We start from the raw sequence: 25,819 nt of genomic DNA on the forward strand, positions 1-25,819 counted from the left end.
TGAGCCATCGTCGTGGCCCACGCCTGCCCGTCGCTCGACTGCGTCCATCCGAAACAGCGGAAGGTCCACCAATTCAACGTCTTCCCGCGTCGCTTGGGCTCGTCTTGACCTGCTAGGGAGGCCCTGCCATCTCCATCAGAGCCGCACTCTGTTGCTCGGATCCCTTCTCGAACTACCCACACCACACGGTACGAAGGCTAATTTCCCCCGTCCGTGAAAATTTTTCCCATGTCGCACAACTTATCCAGCTCGCGTGGGCTTGGACCTTGGTGCTTGGGAGCGTTGTTGTTTACCGCTACTTGAGACCCTCATGCTCCTCTTCCAAGGCATACCGTGCTGCTGTTGCTGGGCCCACCACGGCTGCATATCGCTCCAGCAGCGGCATATCGATGATTCGACGGGAACCGTCAACAACAAAGCAAAAGGTTCACGGCAGCATGGTTTGATCTCCCCGCTCACACCAAGCTCTCGTTACTACTGCTTGATAAAGCAAGTTCGCAGCGCAAGTACCGCACACTTTGCATTTGGTTGGCTGAGGCGGAACGCCTATATCCGTGCTTTGCATGAAGCCAACGCCTTGGTCGTGCATTGTCTCTTGTTTCTCCCGTCGACTCGCTCCTTGCAATCTCTCGGCACACAGTTCTCATTTGTATTTTGAACGCGGTCCGTCTCCCTTATTGGCCCATATCGGCCCTTATCCTTGTGGCTCATCGGCCTGCGTCCCCTACCGAGCATCGCACAATGTATTTTCGACTTCAAAATTCCCCATGGTCCCACTTTGCTATCAGACAACTCACCTTGCGTGTTCCTTCGCATCCACCAACATGATGCGTTGCTATGACTCCCCATGACTGTCAGAGCTGTTTACTCCGCTCGCGCATTTCACCATCGCCAGTGACTATCACTGACTATCGCTCGAGTGAGGCAGCCACACAAAAGTGCAGCTGCTGGGTGGAGCTGCAAAGTGTGAAGCGCAGACGACTCTTCACACCGACTTCTATGAAGGTCACCAGGACGTTAGAAACGCGCGGTGGGACGGAAGCAACTGCGACATCCATGGCTGCTAACCCAACCTGCTATGACGCATCGCTCAGGTTTGCGCAGCCCTACGAATGCAGTCACGGCGCTGCGACGTTGCGGATTCGTCAACTACCCTAGCCTGCCACGACATTGCAGGCTGAGCGCAGCTGTCCTCGACATGCGAGCTATCTAGCTGCATAACCAAACTCCGAAAATAATATATTCGGCCCAACGAAACGCTCTTGTATTCCGGTGCGAATACACAGGAATTGCGTGCGAGTTCCGCGCCTGTGGCGGTGCATACACTTGGCGTGGACGCTCCGAGTCACATAATATGATTTTCATCCCAGGGATGATGCAACGAGCGAAACATACACGGCTTCCCCTGTGGCGAAGCTCCGCCCCCCCCCCCCCCCCCCCCCAGCACCTCGGACGAATTGTTGCAACTAACGCGCAATAATTCAGTCCCTGGAAACTGTCGGAGTTCGCGACTGTCCACGATTGGGCTTACGCCCGATGGCAAACCTCACTATCGTCTCGGCTCCGCTTCGTTTGTACTTTCGTCGCCATCGATCGGCCTCGTCAGCGCCGCGGCGGCTTTACTGCCCTCCGATTTGACCGCTATATAGTCACTGCCAAACATTTGAGTGCCGGATTGAAACGACTAGTGTGTGCCGCCGCTTGAAAGGTAGCCTTTAGACCGTCGAGCGGCTGAATCACGAGACCATCTCAGCTGCTCTCTTCTTCAACAGCTTCTAGTATTCGCCAAAACATGCCCATCGCGGGGGGGCTGCTCGTACTGTACACGGATAGCCGCCGGGCCAACAAAAAAAACACTATTGCGGCGGTGAGTCATGCCATAGGGATAGGCTTGTGACCTTAGCGAGCCACATGGTAACCAGGCATCTCCCGGCGAAACCACGCATTGACAAGAGCGATGGGCTCTCTACTTGCGTCATAGCTTGTGTCCACCGCCATATTGCTTTCGAGTTCCTCTCGAGCAAGGTTCAAGCATGCGTGGCGCTTGAGGCTCCGCGACATGACAGCCCCAATCCGACTTTGCCCATTGACTACTTGCTGTCGTTGAGGCAACGCCCTACGAGCTACGATGGGCGCGTTGAGAACTTGTTTATTTCACGCTGGTGGTGAGGTCTCTGTTTCTTTGCCTTTTGTTCGCTGCCGGTAGACGGTAGGTTTGGTTTAGGTACAGATTCTTGCTTTTGCCCAACCAAGGTAAATGATTGCCATGGCTTTGGACTTTCATCTAGCTTGCCAATCAACAACCGGAATCATGTATGCGCCACTCTGTATGATCCGCATAGAGGACGCGTATAAACGGTCTTCTTTCCTTTTCTGGCAACTGGGCGGTAAAAGAGAAGGACAGTGCTTCAGCTGCAAACTGGCTGCCTAGAGTTTGTTTCAACGACAAGATGGCAATGACCAGTCAGACACAGGATATGAGTACAAGCATAGCTGGAAGGCATAACATATTAGGCAGACATTAAATACGCATGTGAAAAAGAAGACGTGGCAGTGGCACCATATCTAGTTTTGCCACCTTGAACAACTGCGGGACGGGGCGTCTCGGATGCTCGGTAAGACGACAATATCTTCGGGACTATTCTTGTCAACACGACCGCAATCCGACTAACAGGATTCTGTGGGATATCGAGACCGTACAAGGTAAGGTCGCGATATCGTGTGATGTGCTGCGCTGTGCATGCTTCAAGGTGGGGATCCGCCAGGTCGAGGCCTCAAGACAAGCTTGGACACTGAAATACCAGAGTCGCACTCGATGCAGACGCTTCACAAAATTTGGTTCAATATGCTCGGAGCTATTCAACGTATATACCCACTTTGGTTTTTCTTCATCCTTGCTACATGTAGTTCAGTAGGGATTGTCTGTCCAAGTTGCATTTCCTATTGCTCACTGTCGTTTTCTTCGACGCGTATAAATCCTGGCTCAAGACACACTCCCCCCCTCATAATTTATTGCTATAGCTTGATTCCGCTTTCACCCCTCCACCCACACACGCGCGCGATAAGACTCTTTTTCGACGGCCCGATGACGTGAAGGACAGCACACGCTTACTGATTACTGAAACCAGTGGGGTCGTATAACCGTCAGCAAGAGCAAAGAAAGAGCGCGTCATGCAAGGACTTATTCGGTCCCACACACGCACACCTCCACATCCCCTTCGGGGTTACTGGGTCCTTGTAACGGCGTATTAAGTGACAGGCGCGTAGTAAATAATGAAGCAATGGTGTCCATGAATCATGGGCTGGACTAGTTGCGTCTGCACGAGGGGAGACGGTGAGTGGGGTAGTAGGTAGATATAGTAAGTAGCGTCTTGGTGAAAATACCGTATTCCACCCTCATCGGATATATTTGTGCTATGAATGAACGCTTCACTTTACTCCTGTGAAGGGCGCTTCATTTTTTTATAGTCACATGCTCGGTGTGCTTGGATGGTGGACTCATGCATCAGTGATTATAGAGGCCATGTGGACTAGTTGATGCAGGAAAAAAGTTTGATCGCACACAAGTTGGATGTGAATCAGGAATATCCCTGAAATCCTGTGCTCTACTTGCTCCAGGAATACTTGTGGGTAAACGACTCTTGTCATGTATACATTCTAGCGATCACTCATCATAACAATCCCTTCACTCGCTCATGACATGTGCTATTCAAGTTCCTGAACATTGCTCTATTGACCAACTGCGCCAACATATGATATTCACAATACGAGGGCATACTACTCTCGTGCCAACAGTCGTAGAACGGCAAACCCACATCCGAAGCTACTCTATAGTATTTACTCTAGCAAACTTAAGCGACACTTATGCCGTGTTTCTGTGAACAAGAGAGCCTGATAGCTACGCACTGGCCCGCCATAACACAAAGTTAAGCAGCAACTATGAGAAGGACTATGCAGTAATGCGGTACGGTTGTATCCACTGCTCAAACTTGGTATGCTTAACTACGGACATAAGTAGCGCAAAGAAAAAATAACTCGATCTCCCAGCGCTCATAGCAAAAACCGCCGCCGCCCTCTCAGCCTGCCAATCAACATGTATTGTTGCTCCAAGAGTACCGAGAAAATACCCTCTCCCATGCACCATCGGCTTCCACTCCCTTCATATCTTCGTATCTTTGTGTCCTTGCGCCTTCCACATGCTCGATACCGGCATCATTGTCACGGGGAAAGTGTCTTCTGCCACAGTGCTGTCTTTGCGTCCTGTGAGAACCTTTATCCTGGGACCCACTTGACGGGACGGCAAGACTAGCTTTGTCTCGAAGAGTTTCGTATTATGAGACATGAGAATTCTATGGCATGAAGAAGTCGTAAATATCGGCCACAGTGCGTTGAATGATCGAATCGGTAACCTCCACCACCTGATCGACCAATAATACATCTGTGATGGATTTCATTCGTCCAGTGAACACCAACATAGGGGCAGCGTGCAACCAGATGAAGGAATCTACTATGGTGGCGGAATCCATTCATCCACTCGTAACGTGGTGTTTCAGTAGACCCGAAGTGTTGTGGTTGTACAAACACGATTCTGTAATTTGCAATCCTGTGCAAATGCTGGTATTGCATGGCCGATTGCCCCAACCAGCGGTATCGTTACTACTCGTCTGAGTTTGAGGTTTAGTATATTTGAAGTGATAGTACGCTGCCGCCGGGGTCGAAAAATGCGCTTGTTGTTCAGAAGTGGTCTCAAAGCCCGATAACTAGAGTATCTGTACGACTCATGTTGTTGCTGCTGCAGCATTATGGCGTTGTATTGACACATGTTTAAGGATGGGGCCGATTGATCTGGGGGGACACTGCGCTCTCCTGGCTGGGATGCTTTCTGCTCATGTCGACGGACCTGCTTGGACACCGTAACCCCCTCTAGAAGCGAAGCCGCGTGCGCCACCGCGAGCAGGTCCTTGTGGCTGTCGCACAGGTTTTTCCTGTGTACTCGGTGTAGACGGGCGACTGTTGCTGGATTCTTTCTTGTGGATGTAGACGGAGCCAGGTTTTGGGGTGTAGGTGGGGTCGAATAGTTGGCGTGCAGGAACTGCTGTTCGTGCCGGTGACTGCTCATTGCTCGATCTAGGCTGGCTATCTCTTCCACCGCGCCCCCGTCCTTTTCCTCTGGTGGGTTTGTTTGGAGAGTTGCTGCGCGAATCTTCTGCAGCGGAAGCGGCTGGTGAGCCAAAAATACGTTCTCGTGCTTCGGCATACTTGCGCTCCTTCTCTGCTCGCTCCTTCTGCGCGCGTGCTTTGCGCTCCTCGAAATCGGCCGCAGCTTTCTTCCTGCGCTCTTCTTCGCTGTCGTCGTCTTCAAGGTTCATGCCCGCCATATTGCGGGAGAGGACTTGTGGGGTGGGCTTACGCGCCAACATGGTGACTTTGGGCTTGAAGGTAGCTGCTACCGGGGCGGGGCGTACTTGGGGATACCACTGAGGCTCGGGGTTCTCGCTGTTCCAGGCAGTCGTTAGCTTTTGTGTTTGCGACGGTGTCTTGCACGTGAAACGTACGCCGCCTGCCAGAGTTGCTTGTTGAGTTCGGCATGCTGTGCTTTGAGTTGGGCTTTTGTGAGCTTTGGCTTTGGCTGGTCCTCTGCCGGCTTCTCGTCTTCTTTCTACAGGCTGTGAGCGAGTGCAATGGAAGAGCGGAGGGCACGTGTACATCGGCGAGAGATTCCCAATCATCGTCCCAAGCATCTGCGAGAGTGTTCTTTGGTGCCATTTCGTCTGTCGAGGCGTCTATCTGGTGTGAAGTGGAGGAGACAGGGGATATGTTTTATCCAAAAAGTAAAAGTCGTGTCAAAGAGCAGTCAGGACCAAGGGTGAGGTTCTGGGTTATGATGTCGGCGGCCAATATTTCGACGTTCCCTACCCCCGGACCCCTGCAGCGGGAACTAGCCGTCTCCGCCCGGGCGATTTGCTCCATGTCGCCAGCTTTGGCGCTATGACTTTCACTACTGCCTCAGCTTGTTGTCGGCGCAAACGCACTCGTTGGCTTGATCAACACAGTAGGCTCTCCTAGAAGCTCCAAAATGTCTGGTGTGTACTCTCTAGCCATCCCAACCCATGCACCATGGCCTCCAAACGCCACCGTTGCGAGCTAACGCCACCGTCAGACAACGAGGGAGATTCCACAATGCACTCGTCCCCCCGCAACGGCTCCGACGATGAAATGTTCCCAGATGAGGCGTTGCCAAACAACCCTGCAACACCACACAACCCCGTCATTGGCCTGACGGGTGACAGCGAACTCTCACCCCCCAATTCACAAACCCAGACGCGCGAGACGCTCGGGGTCAATTCAAACGGAAAACGCCCATTGCCGCCCAGTATGACGTCTTCAGGCCCAGGCAATCCGGCTGCGGTTGGCTCGCACCACGATGCTGAGACGGGCTATCAGTGGAGCATACAGGAGGACCAGCCGGGCTTCGCGTGGAAGAACACGAGGGCGCGCGAGGAAGAGGCGAGGGCACTGGACAGCATTGTTGACAAGAGCCAGATGATCAAGCGTGCGCTGTGTGCTCATTCACGCTTACTGGTTTGCTAACAATGGGCAGTGCGATATGGCGACCCGATGGATGCGACCGTGGCTGCCAAGATGAAGCGCTGAACAAGGACACCCGTACCCTTCTGAAGGGGCCGGAATAGAGGTATCGAGTACCACGATGGCATGAATGAATATGACACGAGGATACTTGCGCTACGACATATATTTGATGGGAGATGCACCGCCTCAACGGCCAGTACCATTAGGGCTATGAGCCACACAGGTTGTGACCTTCTTGCGTTGAGATTGAAGATTACAGTCAGACAGCTCTAGTATAGCATACATGGCTAGAACACAGGTTCAATAAATCTCACTACCAAACTCTCATGCATAGCAGTAATGCAGTATTGCAGCAAGCCCTCCGTGTCCTGAACGCCTTCTCATGCACATTAGTAATGTCTTCTCTGCCGCTTCAATCGCTGTCGTTGCCGTCTTCGTCTTCGTCCTCCTTGTCCTCTTTTTCCTCCAGTGGATCCTCCATCAGTCGCTCCTCCTCGACCTCCTCCTCGATCTCATCGTCCTCAACTTCCTCGTCTTCCACATCCACCGTCTCGTCTCCCTCCTCCTCAGTGACGTCTCCTTCTCCCCCTTCTCCACTTTCTCTTCGCATCCTCTTTGTCGCCCTTTCCCCACCATCATCCGTGCCCTCCATAACTACATCTCCATTCCCCGCTGATTTCATGGGAGTCGAAAAAGCAGCCCCTGTGGTGCCACTGGTACCCTTCTTTTCCTCGCGCACCTTTTTCCTGTATGTGTTCCGCTTATCGGCTTGTATCGACGTGAACTTTGTGACTTCGGCTTCGAGGCGGGGGAGCATGAAAGCGAATTCGAGCTCGGCCATGGCTTCAAACACGTCTTTTGGCATGACTGTCTTCTTGCCGCTGGCAATGGCTTTTTCGGCCGCGCTACAGTATACTGTCAGTACCACGTTGACGGTTGTACGGGAGCAGCGCATATCAATCTATGTGCGGCAGGGAATGAAAACCTACCATGATGTAACATAGTTGACGAATACAGTTGCGCTCTTGCTCATAGCAAGAAGCGCATCTTTCTGGATTTGAGTATTTGGCGGCAGTACACCTTTGGCCAGTCGCTGTACTATCGACTTTGGGAGGTTAAGGTCCTAGACTCGTCAGCCTCGTTGAATTAGTTGGCTATGCTATGCGCAATACCTCAACACCTAAGCTTTCATCGCGAGGCGCTGATCTGGGTGCTGCTGGGCTCTCTTCATTCGACACGGCCGATACATTGCTCTTCCTAGGCGGCATTGTGCGTGGTGCTGTTGTAATACGGGAATAACGAGGAGCTTTATAACTATTGGTGGGTAACACGATGACCGGCTGGAACACACCAAGGTTAGATGCGGCTGTGGTTGTGGTGCACTGCGATATGTAGATAGTTTTAGCGGGACCCTGACGCGTGAGCACGCGTTTTGGCGTCTGGGCGCGCTTTCCTGATCGCGGTTGGGGGAGTAACTAGTTCGCCTACATCACCAAAATTGCAATGCATATCAGGATTGCATCATGTTTAACTTGCTATATTGGCTCTACTACTATCATACCATGGTCATGCTTGAGTGTATTAAATGGTTTGCTAATTTTCACCCCAATCTTAGCGATAGCACGGGATGTACCCGGCCATAGATTTCGACGCTTCAATTCAGGGGGCGTATTTCGACGCTCATGTATCTGCTATCACTAGAGATATCATTCCATATAGTAGTAGCAATCGAATGACGAAATTTAGAAACGCCCTTGCACAATAAGTTCCATCACAAAGGCTGGTCAATTGACAAAGTAGATTGACCCTGTATGGTCAGAATGAAGCTGCAGATGACAAGCAATGGCTTCCAGATCGTAAAGGCAATTGTTTAGTTGAGCAGCCTAATTCGTACCTGGGATGCGTGCGGGATCGTCTGTTCCTACCTTACGCCTTATCGATACCCACGTGCCACAACACTGAACCCTCTCACTGAGCTAGAACGACATACCGTTCTTCTTCCACACCATTGCATCCTGGGGCCTTTGAAACTTCAACTCCGATGGCCGTCAGCTACATCCATGACTGCATCCGCGACTAGAACAGACCGCGAATAGGCAGAGCGGACAAACCAGCCGCTGAGAGTGACAGAACCAGCCCTGCTCTCCCCTCTTTCTCTGCAGTTTTGGCGAAGCGGACCGCATTCAAAGCCTTGGAACATGAGCCAAGAGCCTTCTGGGCGCATGTCATTTGACCCGAGCTGACGCCGGGGCGATGTCGTTGGCCGAGTGTGGCCTAGGGTAAACCACAGTCATTCCTCAGCGTCGATTCTAATTCTTCGACGCATTACATCTCCTTATGCGGTGGTGCAGCAAGTACTGTTCATTCCTTCATCCCCGGTTCCAGAACTGTGGAACGAATGTGGGCTGAACTCCATGTCAGCGGCTCGACAACAGTGGTTAGCGGGAAGATCCTGGGTAACAACGTGGCTGAGTCCAGACTACTAGCCAAGGGCTCCGCGCCTTCTTGGCTACTTGCAAGCAGCTGTCAGCAGTCGGAAAAGAGTTGAAGAAATTCTTGACACAGCTGAGGTTCTCAGCCTGTGCAACGCACCGCCCGAAATTTTGTGCATGGTCATTACAGTTAGGGGTCCGGTGAAACAAGTGTCATGATCCGTCATTATCGCTACCACGAACATCCTTTCTCTTCTAGATGACTGCATAGATCAAGTACTGCATGCGTGGACATCATGCCTTTTATTCCAGTGCTCCTTGGTGTATCCTTGGCGACCGAATGGTGGCCGACACAACAAAGTGGGCGCAAGTCTAAAGGGATGCGACATATAGTCCAAGAGTCTTTATCTGTAGTCAGCCTCCAGATCCAGACGGATACATCCTCCACCTTCCGTTAAGACTACCTCGATAGCATGCCTAGCAAATCCAACATTGCTTGGCATACCTCCCACCCCGGCAAACCTTATCCTAGCCCGTACTACACAGATAACTGTGTGCCTGGCACTTTGTGAGCCATCACAGTTCTACCGTTTACTCTTAAACCTTGCCAGGTCCTGAATCTTTAGTGGGATCTCTCAAATTACGTTCAAAATGACTGCACCAGCATTGAGGGTTATCGTGGATGGTGATAGCAACAAGGTGTACAAGAGAGGGGATCAGGTTACTGGAAGAATCACATTGATACTGGAAAAGCAAGAAGACATTGAGTCACTCAAAGTGGTCTTTGCGGGTAGTTGCATGACAAGGACATCCAGGCCTTTGCATGCCAATGGCCACATCGGATCTGCGTCACCGAGGCGCGAGTACGAAGAAAAGATACGACTCTTCAGACACGAAAAGGATCTGGTTAAATGCTGTGCTCTGAAACCTAAGAAGTACTCATGGACCTTTGGATTTGTGTTTCCCAAAAACACTGAACCACGATACAAAGGGACAGGCCATGGTAGCAACTATCTGAAGGAGCCACATCCACTACCACCGAGTTTCCAATTAAAGACGAGCTTTCCAGGTGGTACGGCTCAGATATCATACTTTGTCCAAGCGAAGCTCGTTCTCAGTGCGTCCAGGGAAGTTAGAAGATGTAAACAGATGTTGCGACACCTACCGATCCCACCAACGGAACTACAACAGCAGGCCAAAGTCACGGCCTCTGTGCTCTATGGACAAGCGTGGAAGCCGATACGAGAAAAAGAAAAGTCCCGGGTCAAAAAGGTACTGTCGGGTGTTTCCATGAACTCGACTCCTCGCATCACGCCAACTTTGTTTCACCCACAACAAGTCGCACCGGGACAGCACATACCGTTATCACTCAGTCTACTCAACGCACGCGATCCTGCCAACCATGCGGAACGGCAATGTACAATCGACTCCTTGACAGTAACTATTTCAACATACTCGACCACCAGGTGCGGCAGCAACTTATCGGACCCCCAAGACATCGTTTCCAAGCACGTTACTTGTATATCGCGAAAAGACATGAAAAAAGCGATCCCTTTCAACCGTAAAACGACACTGACATCGGATTTCCGCCTCATTGACAACATGGAGTGTGTGCCTACGTTCAAGACGTACACCGTTACCAGGCGCTATGAACTGGGCGTCGCAATCGGTATCAAATACAACGATCAGAACTTTACTATTCATTCAAGTATACCACTGGAGATCCTACCCCGCTTGTCAAGCGATCTACTGCCGCCACTGCCACTGGATAGAGAGGACGTGGAGTCTCTACCGCAGTACACGCCACGAGAGCCGTCCCGGGAATTTGCGCCAGATTACGAACAGATATGTGCATTGTCACGGTCATCTTCAAGTGCGAATTCCTTATCACAGCTGGCTTCGGGGGGCTCTAGTTTGTTTTCTGCTGGTTCGGCACCTAGTACCGCGCCGTCAACGCCTATGAGGGAGATTGAAGCACCAGTGTATGAGAGGGTTGCTGTGTGAGTTTGCGTTGAATGGTGATGTAAGCAAGACAAATAGACAACGCTATGACTTTACACTGATTGAACGTATTTATTGCACATGCACTTTTGTTGCAATTTTAGGCAGTCACTATAAGTTGAGCAGACTATAAACGTAACCCTCAACCGAGTGTGTAACACATACTGTTACTTTTGCATAGAGACAAAGCGATACATCCAAGGCCCGGTACCCATATGCAATGTTGTCCGATATACAACCGCTCTATTCCCACAATGATCTATAGACCCATACACCTTTTTATCCTTCTCAGTAGACCCATACATGCAAAGAAAGCCCCATTTTAGCACTTGAGCGAGAACTTGGCCTTACGGTCAGCGGTCATAGCACCCCAAGCAGTCTCATCAGCAGCCTTTCCGTTGTCACCGATGGAAGCAGGCTTCCATGGCTCATCGAAAGCCTCAAAGTAGAAGCCGTTGAAGCCGTAATCGAGCAGGGAGCAGAAGCCATGCTGGTAGAAGTTCTTTGCGTTGTCGAGACCACCTTGAGCAGCCTCATAGTCGGTGCCTACAGCGGTGGGCCAACCGGTCTCGCCGTTCCTGAGGAGAAAGATTAGAATGTGCATGAAGTGAATGAGGACAAGGGGACATACCAAACTTCAGGGCCCTTGCCAGCTCCACCAGCAACCTTCTCAATGTGGGTAATGGCCTGGTACATGTCGTCAAGGTAAACCTTGGTAGCTGAAAACAAAAGTTAGTACTACTGTCTATACGCATCCGATAGTCATGATTGAAACATACCATCGGAACCAGCAGCAGCACCCTGCCAAAAGGCAAAAGCGTTGACCATGATGATGTCTGCAACAGCAATGACGGCATCACCTGTTCCATCCTTGAACTTGTTCCACGAGTCTGCAGTGCCACACTTGATGTTGTTACCAAGCGTAGACTTGACAGTCTTAATCTTGTTGGCGAGCTCGGGGCCAGTGAAGTTGCCGCGGTACAGAGTTTCGGAACCGACGGTAACGGCGTAGATGGTGTCGGCATATTGGTCGGCAACGTCCTTGATGGCCTTGAGGTCCTTGTTGAATGAGTCTTCGACATCGGGCCTGGGAGAGGGATCTTGTTAGCATGCCAAGCCCATGGGGTGGTGGCGGCACAGGGGAGGAAGAAGCATACCAGATACCGAGGACGACCTTGAAGCCGCTCTGCTTGGCTGCTGGGAGGATAAGGCTGGCCATGCCGCAGTCGGAGGCTGCGTAGCCACGGACGAGTGTAGAGCCAGAGGATGCCTTGATGGCCTGGAAGTCATCCATGTAGTCCTGTTGTGTCTTGCAAGCTCCGTTGCCCATCTTCGTTCCAAGAGCAAAGCCCATGGTACCCCTTGCTGCGGACACAACGGCAGGCGTGGCCGCTAGGGCAGCTGCAACGGCAGAGAAGCGCATCTTGGATTATGGTAATGCTGATAGGTGTACGATGGTGGGGATGGATGATTATCAATTCCAGTACGGATTCGCGGTAAGCGTCAAAAAGGCCGATATATGTGTCAAAGAGTGACAATACCAATTACAAAGAACGAGTGTGAGTTAATGAGAGAAAGAATGACTGTGACGTAGAGTCGCGGAAGTGGAGGAAAAGAAAGAGGTTTGGCCTGGTTGCTTGAAGAAGGATGATCAAGGGGGGCGCGAGTGCGCTAAATCGGCGTGGGCTTGTTTTAGAAACATGACCAGGTACGCCAATTAGCCTCGCGGCGCCACATGGTCGAGCTGCCGGGAATTGTGGGGCGGTGGAGTTATGCGTACAGGCGTCGAGAACATGGAGGTGTTGTGTGGTTCAAAGAACAGGTGCAGCTTTGCAGACACGGCGGTTGGCGGATTCTAATGTGTTTCATATAGAGTTGTATTCTAAAAGCATCGCTTAGCTCATCTCTTGGAAAGTCGGAAAGGATGCGCCTCTGTATTTAAGACAAAGTCATCCAAGCTAATCAACCCTGTATCTGCAAAGCATAGATAGAAATACTTCAATGTCTCCGCCATCCAAAAACTCTCCATGTAATCCTCCTTTTTCGATCCAACGACAGTGACGTCCATGATGGCGGCATTCGCATATTCGGTATCAGTCGCTTTGGCAACTGCATCAAACATTTCCCATGCCGTTTCACGCCAGACGGGGTCGCCTGTGATGCGCCAGAGTATAAAGACGGATTCTATTGCTTCGGGCCGTAAGATGTACCGAGGATCTTTAGCAGTGGTGAAGCCTTTGGGTAAGTGGGCTTTGTATTGTGCCCGTTTTGCTGCTTCAGCAGCATACCGCTCCTCGCTCCAAACACAGGATTTGCGGTGGTCTGGGCCAGGGCAAAGTACCATGTTGTACCTCTCTGGCATAATGCCTGATGGGAAGGCCTTGTAATCATAAGCACACCCACGGGCTAACCTCGCTCCAGTAGTGAGATATTCATCGTTACTGAACAGGCGTCCACCGAGAGCAAAAAGACCGCCGATGAAGCATGACAAGTGCTCGCTTTCAGGGTCAAGGCTAGGCCCGTCTTCGTGTACATCGACGTTTCCCGAGATCAATATGTCTTCGTTTCCTGGTATCATAGGTGCAAAGAACAGGTTCTTCATCGCTGTATCCATGAAGGCCCGGGACATGGCCTCGTACTTGCTCGAGCTGTCGTCCGCTGACCCAAGCAAGGCATGCGCCTTGGGTAGGTACTCATAAAGGGAATCTGCGTTTCCTCCGATCGTGAATTGGAACCCCGAAACAACATCCTTATTGCGCATGGAAACGTACATGGGCCACATGCCAGGTAGCTTGGTTGCGTTTTGGTTTTCGTGGAACACATCCATGAGACGTGATACTGCGGCATAATACTTGTCATCTCCCGTGATCTGACTTAGTCTGCTGAACTCTAATGTAATCGTACCAGGACTTGCGCTGACTACCTGCATTTCAACCTGCAAGCCGGCGCCCTTCTTCGCGCCTTCAAAGTCGATAAAGTCGACTGGCATGCCGTTCTCTGTGTTGAAAGCGCCATACAGCAAATCGCCTACCTCGACTGCCTTCGCCTTTAGGACCTCGTGGCCGCTTAGGTCGTACGCTGCAAGGAGCCCGCCTAGGTATCGTATGCACGTCTCAAAGGTGTTGACCCTTCCTGTTGTAGACATACCGAAGTCGATGGTCCCTACAGCCTCGACAGCTTCGTAAAATTCGTCCCGCATGCCCATTATCCACAATGTGTCCAGACTGTCAACTAGCGTTGCAGCCCAGCCGGAAAACTGATCAACGTACCCTCCACTGATGGGTTTCAATGCATCCTTCATCCATGCCTTGCTCTTATAGCTAGCCCAGCTCTTCGCAAACACCTTCTTCACCCCGAGCCGTCTCGCCTCTTGTAGTTCGTGTACGCTTTTCGAGTCGGCTTCAAATGCATGCTGTATGCGAGGACGTTTTCCGAAGGCGGCGGGTAGTTTCGGTGTAAGCTTGGGTGGATACTTGAAGTTCACAGAACTCCAGTCGAAGCTACTCGGAGTTGCGAGGATACGTGGGATAGAGGATCGGTCGTTCATGTAGCGTGCCAATGCAGCAGTCGAACCATCGCTGTCTCCATGTCGGAATGCAACTAGATGGTGTTGGGGTAGGAAGAGATATATACAGACAAGAAAGACACAGATGGCAACGTGTCGATTGCGTATACGCGGCATTGCTAATGGATGCTCACATACAACGGTAAGATGGGTCAAGAATGCAAAAGCGCCGCATCGCAAGATGCAAAAAGCAAGGGACAAGAAAGTAAGGACCGACGGGCGTGCATGTTGCTTACAGTAACGTATGCGGTAGTGTTTGAACTGACGCGTTGCAGCGCGGACTTTCCGAAACAAATCGCCGATGTTTATCCATCGAGAAGCTAAATCGAGCAACCGACGCTGGGGAATGTTGACCGAGAACATCGAGTTGGAATGTGGTAGATGACATCAAAGTAAATTTTACTAAAATCTATACGTGAGGGGTATACAATGCTAATGCTATGCGTGAAATCATCCAGTCCGTAGACGACGAGAGTACACTTTTAAGAAAAAAGAACCACCCCCATTTCTACTAATGATTGCCTCCTCGAATGGAACTCGCCCGGCTGTTCGCTGCAGGCCTCGCCACGAAGCTTTCTCTTGTCGCAACGCGGTTGATCTCATAAGGATTATCGTAGAACTCCGTCGCGCGTGTCGACTTTCTACTCCTATTGGAGCGTCCAGTCTGAATCTTCTTCAAGCCCTCTCCTTCAGTCTCCTTTTCGGCCTTCATTTCTTCAAAAGTGGCTGTAGACTCCTCCACATGAGCTTCCTCCTCGACCTCTTCCTGGGGAGTCAGAGTGTCGGAACGCGAAATGCGGTCTGACGTAGAGCTGGAACCACCAGCCTCTTGTCTTGCGGCTTGTTGGTTACGAATTCGGTTCATGAATGCCTCGGACTCTGCAGCATACTTGCACTTCTCGCGTATGCCTTTACCATACTTGTAGAACAAGAAGGGGAGCGGAAGACATGCAACAGCGAGGAAGGCGGGTACCGAAGAAGCCCAGTGGATACCGAGCCCCTTGTACATCTGGCTTGTGAAAAGCGGGAAAGCCGCACCGAATACTGATCGAATGATGCCATTGCCCGCCAACACCGATGCGGCGAAGATGGTGTATGAGTCGATGAGGTAATTCATAATGGACAAGAAAATGAGCACCATGCCGAAACCAAATGGGATGGCAGCAACAACGCTAACCGCCCAATGCACAGAGGGGCCATTCGTCCAGGCAAACCAAAAGAGTCCGATGGGAAGTGCGATACCTCCGATAATGCACATGGGAAGACGTGCCTCGGGAGCCGCAAACCCAGTACCGGATGATTGGACCTTCTTCATGTATTGCTTGTTGTCGACGAATATGACGTAGGCGATGGCGAGTATGACTCCGATGGCGACAGAAACAAAAGGCAGACCGCCGACGCCCTCGTTCCAGCCACGGCCTTGGCGGTATACGATTGGGAAAGCACCGAAGAGCATGTACAGAATACCATAGATTATGGCATGGTATAGTGAGAGCAGTAGGACGATAGGCTCGCAGAAGAGGAGGATCCATGGTCGCTTGAGGCCAGTCGCGAAAGCCTCTCCAAGCGAGACTTTGCCTTGGTCGATATCGGTGCGGGAACGGTAGACCTTGCCGGACAGCTTGGACAGCTTCTCTGCGCGCTTCCTAAGTAGGACTGGAGGGTAGGTCTCGGGAACGAGGCATACAGTAATGACAAGGAGAACTCCAGCCCAGATGGCCATCAGTCCATTCACCCATCGCCATCCCTCAGTCATGCCAAGGAAGCCACCAATGATGGGACCTAGAACAGGACCCATGAAAGGCGCAGCAGAGAAGATTGACATGGCCAACCCACGCTCGTTTGCGGTAAACAAGTCAGCAATGACACCTCCAGCATTGGTAAGAGGACTCGATCCGAATGCGGCGGCGAAGAAACGGAGAATGAGTAAGGCCTGGATGTTTGGAGCACCCGCGACGCCGGCGTTGAAGGCCATGAAAGCTGTATATGTTACGACGAAGATTAACTGGCGACCGTATAACTCGGAAAAGGGAGCCCACAGGAGAGGACCGAGAGCGAAGCCCAAGACGAAGAGCGATAGACCGAGTGTAACGATTTCCTGGCTGACGCCGAATTCTCGCATGATTTGTTGGACACCTATCAAATGTCAGTATCCAATGCTATGATAATTGATGCATGTAGAACATACCCCCAGAGAATGCAGACGAGCAAAAGGATACGACGAGCACTGAGTTGGCGACAGCGAGCGCCATGATCCACTTCTTCATCTTGGAGAAGGTCATGGGGTTCCTCGGATCATTCTCTATCCACTCGACGACGTATGGATCCTCCTCTGTACCCTCGCCCTCGTATTCGTATTCAATAATCTCCTTGGTGACGACACCCTGATCCAAGATCATGTTCCAATGTGAAATGGTTTCTCTTCCAGATTCGATGTCGACATTTCCGCTAGGCGCTGACGTTGCGCCGGCACTCCGGTCTTTCTCCATGATTGTGTGTTGATCGTATCGATGCGCTGACGTGCGAGCCGGATGTTGCTATGTCTTGGGTCAAAATAAGGGCCGAAGCGTAGCAACGTTCAGATCAAATGGATGGAGGTGAATATTAAAAAGGAATACAAGGAAGAAGACGAAACAATTACGCAGGGAGTTGCTGGGGACACAGGAAAGCGCCGCGGGACAGGCGACATATAAACAAGTCCAGAACGCAGCGCACAAAGCCAGTCATGCGCAGCATCAATCCACTTTGAGCAATTCCTCCTCCCGTGGACAAAATGGAGCGGAACAACAGACCCAACGGCCTGGGTGCCCTTGCCATGGCTATTCCCGACTCGCAAAGCGCCCGTTGCTGGAACGTGCGATCCGCGAGGCGAAAGTAATGATGAAAAATCCAAGATGCAGATGCTCTGCTCGGCCGAATAAGCCCCAAGCTAGGCTCGTCTCGTCGTCACTAGTCGCGTCTAGGAATGCACCTTTGACAAGCCTTTCACCCCAAGCCAATTAGTAGTCGTCGTGTAAGCCTCCAGCCTCCAGCCTCCAGCCTCGGGAGAGGCAGGGATGGGAGGATGATGGAAGGGGCGCCGATAAGCATCTGCATCCGCCTGTATGTAGATCGTTAACTGTACATACATCAGCGTCATGGGCGCAATCTCTGTGTAAATTTAGCGTGTGTCGCAACTTTTCACCGAGATGCCGAGGCTGCATGGGCGAATCAATGACCAAAGTCTAGTCTCCGCTGTTCCTCGTGGACTTAAGAGCGGAGGGTGCTGCTTCATAACGGAGTATCGGTGTCGGATCTTTGCAGAACTCTCATTCTGAGGCGCCTTTGTGTCATCCCGAGGCTAAGCACACGTGCGAGGCTGCTCGACCGATAACTGTCTGTATACGCATTCTATGGCCTTCTGTACACGACATCATCGACTACTGCACCCTGCGCGTCTACAGTCGGTGATCTTGCAGTCTCGACCCCGCACAACATCAGTATACGATCAGACATGTATGCGGGCATGGTTAGTTTTGTAAAGAGTTTGCCATTACGTCTGTGTAACCTGACCAACATGCTGCACCATGTCTGGCTAGTTCAGTAAAACACCCCACCGGCACTAACAAGTCTCACACACTCCGTTTCCTAATTCGAGAACAACTTCACCAGAATGGCATCTCTGGTAAGCCACCATGTGGACCGGTGTAGCCTGAAAAGGCGGGTCCCGCCACGATTCATGAGCATTCTAGAAGGATGCTCCGAGCCGCGTGGTGGAAATTGGTAAACTCTCAACGTTTTTCACTCTTTCTATGTTACCGAGGTACAGTATGAACTCCCAGAGGTGGGCTTGTTCTGCTTCTTCTCACACCACCCCATCTTAGTGCAAAGGCTGAATAATTTGCACGAGCTTCTCATTTTCATTCTACCGTGGTCTTATTCAAATGCCTGTGTGAATGCGTGCTTTGTGGCCAACCTTTGTGCCATCAATACATTCTGCTTAGATGGTGGTCCATAGAGTATCATCTTACACCTCGTTGCTAGGGTAAGTGACCTTCTCCGTGGGCAAGAACTCCTCCTTGACTGCTCTCATATTGACGAATCTTGCAAGTAAGGTTGCACTGCCGGCCTTGTCGTTCGTTCCACTCGCCCTAGATCCACCAAACGGCTGCTGGCCAACGACAGCACCTGTGCACTTGCAGTTGATGTAGAAGTTACCGGCAGTGTCCCTAAGCTTGTCCGAGGCAAACTTGATCGTCTCCCGGTCATTTGCAAATACTGCACCAGTCAACGCATACTCTGAAGTCTCATCGATCTGCTTGATCATGTCACCGAAAGCGTTAGCCGGAGCATCATCGTAGACGTAGGTAACCAGAATGGGGCCGAACAGTTCGCGGGAAAGGAGCGGGTGGTTGGGGTTCGTGGTACGGTAAATCGTAGGGTGGATGTAGTAGCCCTTGCTGCTATCGTACTTGCCACCAACAACCAATTCGAGTTCGCTGTCGTTCTTGGCTTCATCGATGACACCGGAGAGCTTCTTGAAGGAAGCTTCGTGGATGACGGGGCCGATGAAGTTGGAGAAGTCAGTAGGCTCGCCAATTTTCAGTGCCTCAACCTCCCTGACCAAGATCTTCTTGAACTCGGGCCATGCCGACTCTGGTACGTATAGGCGCGAGCAGGCGCTACACTTTTGTCCCTGGTATTCGAAAGCACCGCGGACAGTCTGAATGGCAGCATTGGTCATGTCGGCATCCTTGTGCACAAGATGGAAGTTCTTGCCACCCGTCTCGCCAACGATCCTGGGGTAGCTCTGGTACTTGCCCTCAGCCACACCGTTGGCGATCTTCCCATACAATGACCGGAAAACTGCCGTGCTACCAGTGTAGTGTAGAGATGCAAATTGCCTATGTGACAGAACTTCTTTTGTCACTTCCACCGCGTCGCCGGGTACCCACTGGATCACGTTTGGTGGAAGACCGGCCTCGATCAAGATTTGATAGATTAGCCAATTCGAGGCGATTGCAGACGGCGACGGCTTCCAGACGACTACATTGCCCATCAGAGCTGGGGCTGCGGGAAGGTTTCCACCGATGGCTGTGAAGTTGAATGGTGATACAGCATAAACGAAGCCTTCTAGGGGTCGGTACTCAACGCGGCTGCAATTGTTAGTGACATTTAAAGGGAATTTCCAACCATACTTACTTCCATACTCCTGGAGAGTTGTGTGTTGGTTGGTGTCCATATGTGTCTTCCGCATATTTGACATTGAACCTCAGGAAGTCGCAAAGTTCTGCCGCCGCATCAATCTCAGCTTGCCATGCATTCTTTCCTTGCCCCACCATAGTCGCAGCCATGATATCGTATCGATACTTTGTGGCAATGAGGTCAGCCGCCTTGAGAAACACGGAAGCACGTTCGGCGAAGGGCAGTGACTCCCATGCTGGCTTTGCTGCTAGTGCTGCATTTATGGCTTTCTTGACGTCTGCGGGGCTGGCATTCGAGTATTTGGCGATCACGTCGGCGTGGGAGGAGGGGTTGTTCTGGGTAAGGATTGAAGAGTTGTTGATCTACACGTTGTCAATAATGTGATAGCTCCAGTGATTCGGCATCTCCTACATATTCTCCGCCTATAGCAAGAGGTACTTGGACTGGACCTTGCTTCTTCATGCGAGCGACTGCATCTTGAAGCTTTTGTCGGTCTACTGAGCCTTTGGTGTAGTGTTGCTAGTTCAATCATTAGCTACCCGATTACTCAAGCCTCTCCGCGTTCTTCTACTTACATTGGGCTCGTTATTAATAGCGGGAATCTTGAAGTTTGCAAGTGTCCCCGCATATCGTCGTGATGCGGTTTGCGCACCCGCATAAGCTGCGGGCAGAGCATTAATGGATTTAGAAACAGAGCGCAGAGGCTGGAGACCCTTTGAAGAACCCATTGTGAATGCGACTGGAGTGTGGTAGAATTGTAAATTTTGGGGACTCTCGTTATGTATCCTAAGCTGTGTAGCTTAAGGTGATGAAGCTCTGGGGTTGAGCCGACGAAAGCCGACGGTGTGGGGCAAAGAAGGTGCTTATGGTAGCGAACGTACCATGGGATCTCTCTCATCGGCATGGATTGCAGTGGGGAAAGAACTTTTCGCTGATGGCATAATCCGATGTCGCAGAGACTTTGTTCGGTCAGTAGCGGTGCAGGATAGAAACCGCACAATGACAAGGCTTCCATCGGGAGACTCCACAATTTGTTTGCGCGTAAAATAAGTGCAGACAGGCGCTAGTTTCACGATCGCTGTCTTGTTTTGAGCGCGCAAGCTGTGAAGCTTATAGTCGCAGTATTGAGTTGTACATTAATTAGTGAGAGCAGCCCTAAGGGGTGTTGAGTAACACTGAATTGCTGACGACTTGCTGAATTTCCAACTATACGGTTCAACTCCATACGAGTACCATGGTTGCTTTTCACGATTGCCATATTATTATCGAAAACAGGTGTCATTGATGTGGTCAGATATCTAGCCTCAAGACCTTTTTCCTCGGCAACAAAAACGAGGCTGGTACTAAAGCCACATGTAAACGCCATTTCGCCGACCCAGTCAATTCGAGTAAGCTTCATATCTCCATTGCCTCCGGCGCCGCGGTGTCATTTGCGTCGTCACCCCAAAGCCCTTCGAGCTTGAACTCAGCAGCCCACTCCTTGACAATCTCCTTCTGGTCACCAACGAGACCCTTGGTAGCAGGGGCAGTTTTCGTAGTAGAAGGCCCCGTGGGCGCATCCTTGGGTGGGCTTGTCCATCCTTGAATGCGGCCATCCCTCCAGTCATTAATAACTGTTTGTGCCGCACTGTGCATATTCGGTACGCCGCCCTTTCCAAGTCGACCTCTCTTCCTCGCTACCTGGACTAAGAAGTCGGTTGTTCGATCATTACCCACACTATGTAGAGGAGGCAGATCGTATACCTCCATAAGCTTCGCAAAGAGCTCCTCCGATGACGAAAGCCTCTTCAACAGGAGAGTGACGGCTGGAACAGGGTCGTCAATCTCTCTAGGCGGGACTGCGTTCAAGAGAATGAGTCGCGCCTTCTGCAATACTTTGCTATCTTTGGATCCTTCAGTGGTGTTGGGGAAGACGATGCCGGGCGAGTCCAGAAGCTTCAACTTATTGTCTAATTTGACCTCGCGGAGACTAGTGGTAACACCGGCCTCAGCACCAGTTGGGCAACCGGCAGCTCTTCCGCCTAGCCTAGAAGTCAAGGCATTGATGACGGATGACTTGCCAACGTTGGGATAACCGATGATGCCGACCTTGACTGATCGCTTGAGCTGCCGTGATTCCGCAAAAGTCTTCAAAGCCTTGAACAAAGTCTCTGATGTGCCCTTCATGGTAAGATCCTTGTGTTCAAATGTCCTCGCATTCGGCGCAGGTTTCGATGCGCGCAGTGGAAGAGTAGGAAACGATCGACGAAGGTGAACGAGCCATGCTCGAAGCACAGGCGGTGGGACGAGATCGATCTTGTTGAGGATGAAGATCAAACGTTTGCTTCCACGGTCGGCTGCCATGACTGCTTGCTCCACCTCTTTGGATCGTGTTCCCATGGGGTCTCGAGCATCCAAAACATACAAGACAACGTCCGCAGAATCGACAACCTGCTTGTAGACTTTATCAAACTGCTTTCTTGATGCATCCTTTCGCACTTTGACCGCATCCTCTTCATCCGACTCCTCGTCTTCGCTGTCTTGCATCGCGTCTTGGTCGTGGTCGTTCTTCTCAAATTCGGCGGCGCGCGCTTTTGCTGAAGCTAAGAGAGCAGCCATTGGGTTGGAGTTGTTATCCTGCAAATTCTTAGTATACTCATAGAATGAACTTCAACTGGGTAGCCTTACCACTTGCATCGAGTCCTCATCTTCGCTGCTGTCGTCGGCCAGAAGTTCGTCGCCTTCTGCGTCAAACTGTTCAAACTCCTCATCATCCTCCATGGCATCTTCTGCAGCTGTGCCACCCATTTTCTGCTCTCTCGCCAACTGCCGCAGGCGGGCCTTCTCTTCTTCCTTCCTCCTGCGCTGTTCCTCAACTTCTGCCAGAATCTTGTCCTTGTAGGGAAACAGGTTGGGAATGCCAGGTTCTTTCTTCGTCTTGGATCGCCATGTTGGGTCCTAAATACGTCAGCACATGCGCTACACGGTTGCGCTCGATCCTTGTACCTTTTTCGCTAGCTTCTTCGCCTTCTTCTGCTTCGCCGCTGACGCCTTCTCGATCTTGTGTCGCAGGCGCACAGGTACGCGCTTAGATTTTGGCTCTGGATTCAACGTTAGTCGCTGTTGCATGTCATGTTAGCCTTTAAACTTACTTCCGACCTTCATTGTGGAATGTTGAGGTTGAGTGTTGATGTCGAGTTTGTAATTTCGAGATCTTCAGGAAAAGTTCGGTACGTGAAAAATATTGCCGCGCTTCTCCGCCTAGCTAGCTTACCCCCACTCAGCCTTGGAAGTGCTGCCTCCCGCGGCTCACATATCGCTCAGTTCTCACAGTTTTGCGAGTCGTTGTCCCATTGAGGCCAAATTGAATTACCTACATCCCATACATCAATAGTCTCTCCGAAAAACAGATATTGCAATGCGATCAGACAGGTGGCCGTTAGTCGCAGCTCCTACCTCTAGAAGTAGTCATTATGATGATTGGCTACATCATATCGGATAGAATGCCCAAGACAGCTAGCGCTACATTGCATCCACAATTCTCTCACCGTCATATCTAACCTCCAAATGTGTTTGCAAACGGGACTCGCCAGTAATTACTATCTTAAAGGTGACCTGCATCTACAACAGTCGAGCGCCATCATGACCGTACCCAAGCCGTCTTTCTCGTCACCTGCACAGACGATCAAGTGCCATGGCTTGGTAAGTACCATTAAGCTGTTCAGAAGCGAACAATAACATCTGACTATATCCAGCTCTTTGACATGGAGTATGTGATCAATTCAAAAATCCCATAACTCTCAGCTAATTCCAGCAGTGGTACAATCATCGACTCGACACCAGCTATAGTCAAGCACTGGCAAAAGTAGGTAGCCACTGAAGGCCACTGAAGATTTGCTAGTACGTAAGCTTACATGGATCACTCAGGATAGGAAAGGAGATTGGCGTCGATCCTGATGTTATTCTTGCTACATCCCACGGCCGCAGATCGATCGACGTGCTCCAGATCTATGAGCCGAAGCTCGCTAACTGGGAATGTGGGTACGATCTACCTCTACGAGATTTGGTATACTGACAGAACAGACATCTCCCACGCAGAAGGCCTGATACCGAAAGAATTCGGGGGAGACGCTATCGAGATTCCCGGATCCCGAGCCCTGCTAGAGAGGCTAGAAGAGGAGGTGGTTCCATGGTGTATTGTCACTTCGGGCACACGACCGCTTGTTCAAGGCTGGCTTGATGTTATGAAGCTGGCGCATCCTAAGAACCTCGTCACTGCAGAAGATGTACTTAACGGCAAGCCGGATCCTACTTGCTATCAGATGGGAGCAAAGAAACTGGATCTCCAGCGAAAGGAGCCGTCTATCGTGGTCTTTGAGGATGCACCAGCGGGGGTTCGATCAGGCAAGGCGGCAGGGTTCGTCGTAGTCGGCCTGTACACGACCCACACGCTAGAACAGCTAGTGGAAGCCGGCGCAGACTATATAGTGAAAGATATGGAGAGTGTCAAACTGAAGAGCTGGGACAAGGCATCTGGGGTGGGAGAGATGCAGATTACAGATGCCTTGGAATAGGCGAGTATCTCCGGGCGTCTGTCGAAGGTCGTGTGGCATAATGTGGATGGAAAGAGACATAGATTACCAATGACAGGTATAGATGACTGTCCCGCCAATGACTCTTTTACTTGGCTCTTGGTGTGTTACTCGAAAGATTTTCAGATCGGAGTCTTGCTTCGGTCCACACTTTCTGGTGTTCCTTGGATGCACACCGATCACTCAGCTGTAGTCACTACCAGTCAGACGAGCAAAGGCCATGAGCTATGAAAAGGGGCGGATTGGACAGAAGAGCAAGTCGCTGACGGAGAGTGCGGCGAAGCCTCGTCCAAACATTCACGTCTACTTCATGCATGCACAGCCTAACCATCACCAGGCGGCTTACCGAGCATGCAAGTGGTGCCACTAGCCGGGTTGGATTGGCCGAGTCATTCTGCTTGGAACAAAGTCGGAAAGTGTGTCGCATCGCATGAAATACTCTATTCTGAGCGTCTAAGCCTCGGGGGAGTGTTTTCCAGAATGGTGAGGGTAGGCGTGCAGTTGAAGACGTCAGTTTGGCGTACCGTCTGGGTGGTGCGGCACGGTAAACTGGAGGAGAACAGAAGGCTAGTCTCCGAAGAAAGCGACATGTTGGCCGTTGTCGGCAGTATGCAAAGCATGATGATGAGGGCGCCCTTGCAGCATGGTGGGGGGTTTTTTTTTTTTGGTTTTGGGGAGCGGGTCAGGCAGCGCACTGGCTGAAATGTTCCAGAGCTAGGCTAGGATATGGGGGTTTCCTGAGTCGGTCGGCAGACGAAGTTTGTAGGACACGCAAGGGCCAAATTGAGTTCGGCCAGTGGTACATGAAGCCCCTTTAGTGGGATTACTGCAAGGTACGGTCAGGAACAAGACCATCTCGCGCATCTGCGCCGACTTCCGCAGTAGCAGATCAGCGGTGCGATAGGCGCCCTGGCCATGCGTCGCGAGGACATTTCGTCACACAATGCACATCTCGGGCCGGAAGCGGTTACTAACGAGCTGCTACTCGGCGAGTCGTCAGAGACAGAGTGTGTCGGTAAGAAGGCGAGCTGGGCGTGTGGAGGCGGCGATACAAAGGGCGGCGCTCGAGCCCCCGGACCACGTTGACGTTGAAAGCCATGAAGCCACGCCGGGGGCCGATGTCACTACCACTACGCACATGGACTTTTGACGTGGAACGTGGATGGAATGGGCAGCTTTGGCCTTTGACATGCACTCGTGCCATCGGTCCCAGCCAACCCATATCTATCCAGAATCTATTCTCCGAACGGGGCAAGGCCCAAGCTGCAGCGCCCACGCCCACGCCCATGCCCATCGCCCTCGTATCAGTGGGACAGGTCTCCCGCCCGAGGGCGGATCACAGCCGCCGCCGCTCGCTCCACGACCGGGCCAATTGGCGTGTGGACGTCGCGCGCCCCCCTGCACCCCGTCGCGAAGCGCCTCGGGGGTTGGGCAGGCCGGCCAGTCGAGGTGAATGTTTGGGGCTGATGGGCTGG

General features: G+C 51.5%; 10 protein-coding genes across 10 annotated transcripts; 3 read left to right on the forward strand and 7 right to left on the reverse strand.

The window, feature by feature from the left end:
* Nucleotides 1-4,886: 4,886 nt before the first annotated feature.
* PtrM4_012560 (SUZ multi-domain protein) lies at nucleotides 4,887-5,420 on the reverse strand (the record flags this gene model as incomplete). Its single annotated transcript, XM_001931193.2, has 1 exon — nucleotides 4,887-5,420. One exon carries the CDS (start codon nucleotides 5,418-5,420, stop codon nucleotides 4,887-4,889), a length of 534 nt encoding a protein of 177 aa, XP_001931228.2.
* A 760-nt stretch (nucleotides 5,421-6,180) lies between these two features.
* PtrM4_012570 (uncharacterized protein) lies at nucleotides 6,181-6,654 on the forward strand (the record flags this gene model as incomplete). Its single annotated transcript, XM_001931194.2, has 2 exons — nucleotides 6,181-6,553; nucleotides 6,602-6,654. 2 exons carry the CDS (start codon nucleotides 6,181-6,183, stop codon nucleotides 6,652-6,654), a joined length of 426 nt encoding a protein of 141 aa, XP_001931229.2.
* Nucleotides 6,655-7,003: 349 nt separating this feature from the next.
* On the reverse strand, nucleotides 7,004-7,859 carry PtrM4_012580 (Class 2 transcription repressor NC2, beta subunit (Dr1); the record flags this gene model as incomplete). Its single annotated transcript, XM_001931195.2, has 3 exons — nucleotides 7,004-7,496; nucleotides 7,581-7,714; nucleotides 7,764-7,859. 3 exons carry the CDS (start codon nucleotides 7,857-7,859, stop codon nucleotides 7,004-7,006), a joined length of 723 nt encoding a protein of 240 aa, XP_001931230.1.
* A 1,815-nt stretch (nucleotides 7,860-9,674) lies between these two features.
* PtrM4_012590 (Arrestin-N domain containing protein) lies at nucleotides 9,675-11,027 on the forward strand (the record flags this gene model as incomplete). Its single annotated transcript, XM_001931197.1, has 1 exon — nucleotides 9,675-11,027. One exon carries the CDS (start codon nucleotides 9,675-9,677, stop codon nucleotides 11,025-11,027), a length of 1,353 nt encoding a protein of 450 aa, XP_001931232.1.
* A 319-nt stretch (nucleotides 11,028-11,346) lies between these two features.
* Nucleotides 11,347-12,447, reverse strand: PtrM4_012600 (Exo-beta-1,3-glucanase; the record flags this gene model as incomplete). The annotated part of the gene is made up of 4 exons (XM_001931198.2): nucleotides 11,347-11,602; nucleotides 11,656-11,743; nucleotides 11,804-12,111; nucleotides 12,182-12,447. The coding sequence occupies 4 exons, from the start codon at nucleotides 12,445-12,447 to the stop codon at nucleotides 11,347-11,349; spliced, it is 918 nt and encodes a 305-aa protein (XP_001931233.1).
* A 477-nt stretch (nucleotides 12,448-12,924) lies between these two features.
* On the reverse strand, nucleotides 12,925-14,706 carry PtrM4_012610 (glycoside hydrolase family 47 protein; the record flags this gene model as incomplete). The annotated part of the gene is made up of 1 exon (XM_001931199.2): nucleotides 12,925-14,706. One exon carries the CDS (start codon nucleotides 14,704-14,706, stop codon nucleotides 12,925-12,927), a length of 1,782 nt encoding a protein of 593 aa, XP_001931234.2.
* A 394-nt stretch (nucleotides 14,707-15,100) lies between these two features.
* On the reverse strand, nucleotides 15,101-17,078 carry PtrM4_012620 (ProP, Permease major facilitator superfamily; the record flags this gene model as incomplete). Its single annotated transcript, XM_001931200.1, has 2 exons — nucleotides 15,101-16,725; nucleotides 16,778-17,078. The coding sequence occupies 2 exons, from the start codon at nucleotides 17,076-17,078 to the stop codon at nucleotides 15,101-15,103; spliced, it is 1,926 nt and encodes a 641-aa protein (XP_001931235.1).
* Nucleotides 17,079-18,595: 1,517 nt separating this feature from the next.
* Nucleotides 18,596-20,501, reverse strand: PtrM4_012630 (PutA, NAD-dependent aldehyde dehydrogenase; the record flags this gene model as incomplete). The annotated part of the gene is made up of 4 exons (XM_066103059.1): nucleotides 18,596-19,724; nucleotides 19,771-20,135; nucleotides 20,185-20,292; nucleotides 20,349-20,501. The coding sequence occupies 4 exons, from the start codon at nucleotides 20,499-20,501 to the stop codon at nucleotides 18,596-18,598; spliced, it is 1,755 nt and encodes a 584-aa protein (XP_065965261.1).
* A 667-nt stretch (nucleotides 20,502-21,168) lies between these two features.
* PtrM4_012640 (nucleolar GTP-binding protein 2) lies at nucleotides 21,169-22,917 on the reverse strand (the record flags this gene model as incomplete). The annotated part of the gene is made up of 4 exons (XM_001931202.1): nucleotides 21,169-22,389; nucleotides 22,441-22,710; nucleotides 22,759-22,853; nucleotides 22,905-22,917. The coding sequence occupies 4 exons, from the start codon at nucleotides 22,915-22,917 to the stop codon at nucleotides 21,169-21,171; spliced, it is 1,599 nt and encodes a 532-aa protein (XP_001931237.1).
* A 477-nt stretch (nucleotides 22,918-23,394) lies between these two features.
* On the forward strand, nucleotides 23,395-24,326 carry PtrM4_012650 (phosphatase-phosphohexomutase; the record flags this gene model as incomplete). The annotated part of the gene is made up of 5 exons (XM_066103060.1): nucleotides 23,395-23,454; nucleotides 23,508-23,521; nucleotides 23,570-23,617; nucleotides 23,680-23,789; nucleotides 23,836-24,326. The coding sequence occupies 5 exons, from the start codon at nucleotides 23,395-23,397 to the stop codon at nucleotides 24,324-24,326; spliced, it is 723 nt and encodes a 240-aa protein (XP_065965262.1).
* Nucleotides 24,327-25,819: the final 1,493 nt, after the last annotated feature.

This window comes from Pyrenophora tritici-repentis, chromosome 1, assembly GCF_003171515.1.
Source record: "Pyrenophora tritici-repentis strain M4 chromosome 1, whole genome shotgun sequence".
In the NCBI taxonomy this organism is placed as follows: domain Eukaryota; kingdom Fungi; phylum Ascomycota; class Dothideomycetes; order Pleosporales; family Pleosporaceae; genus Pyrenophora; species Pyrenophora tritici-repentis.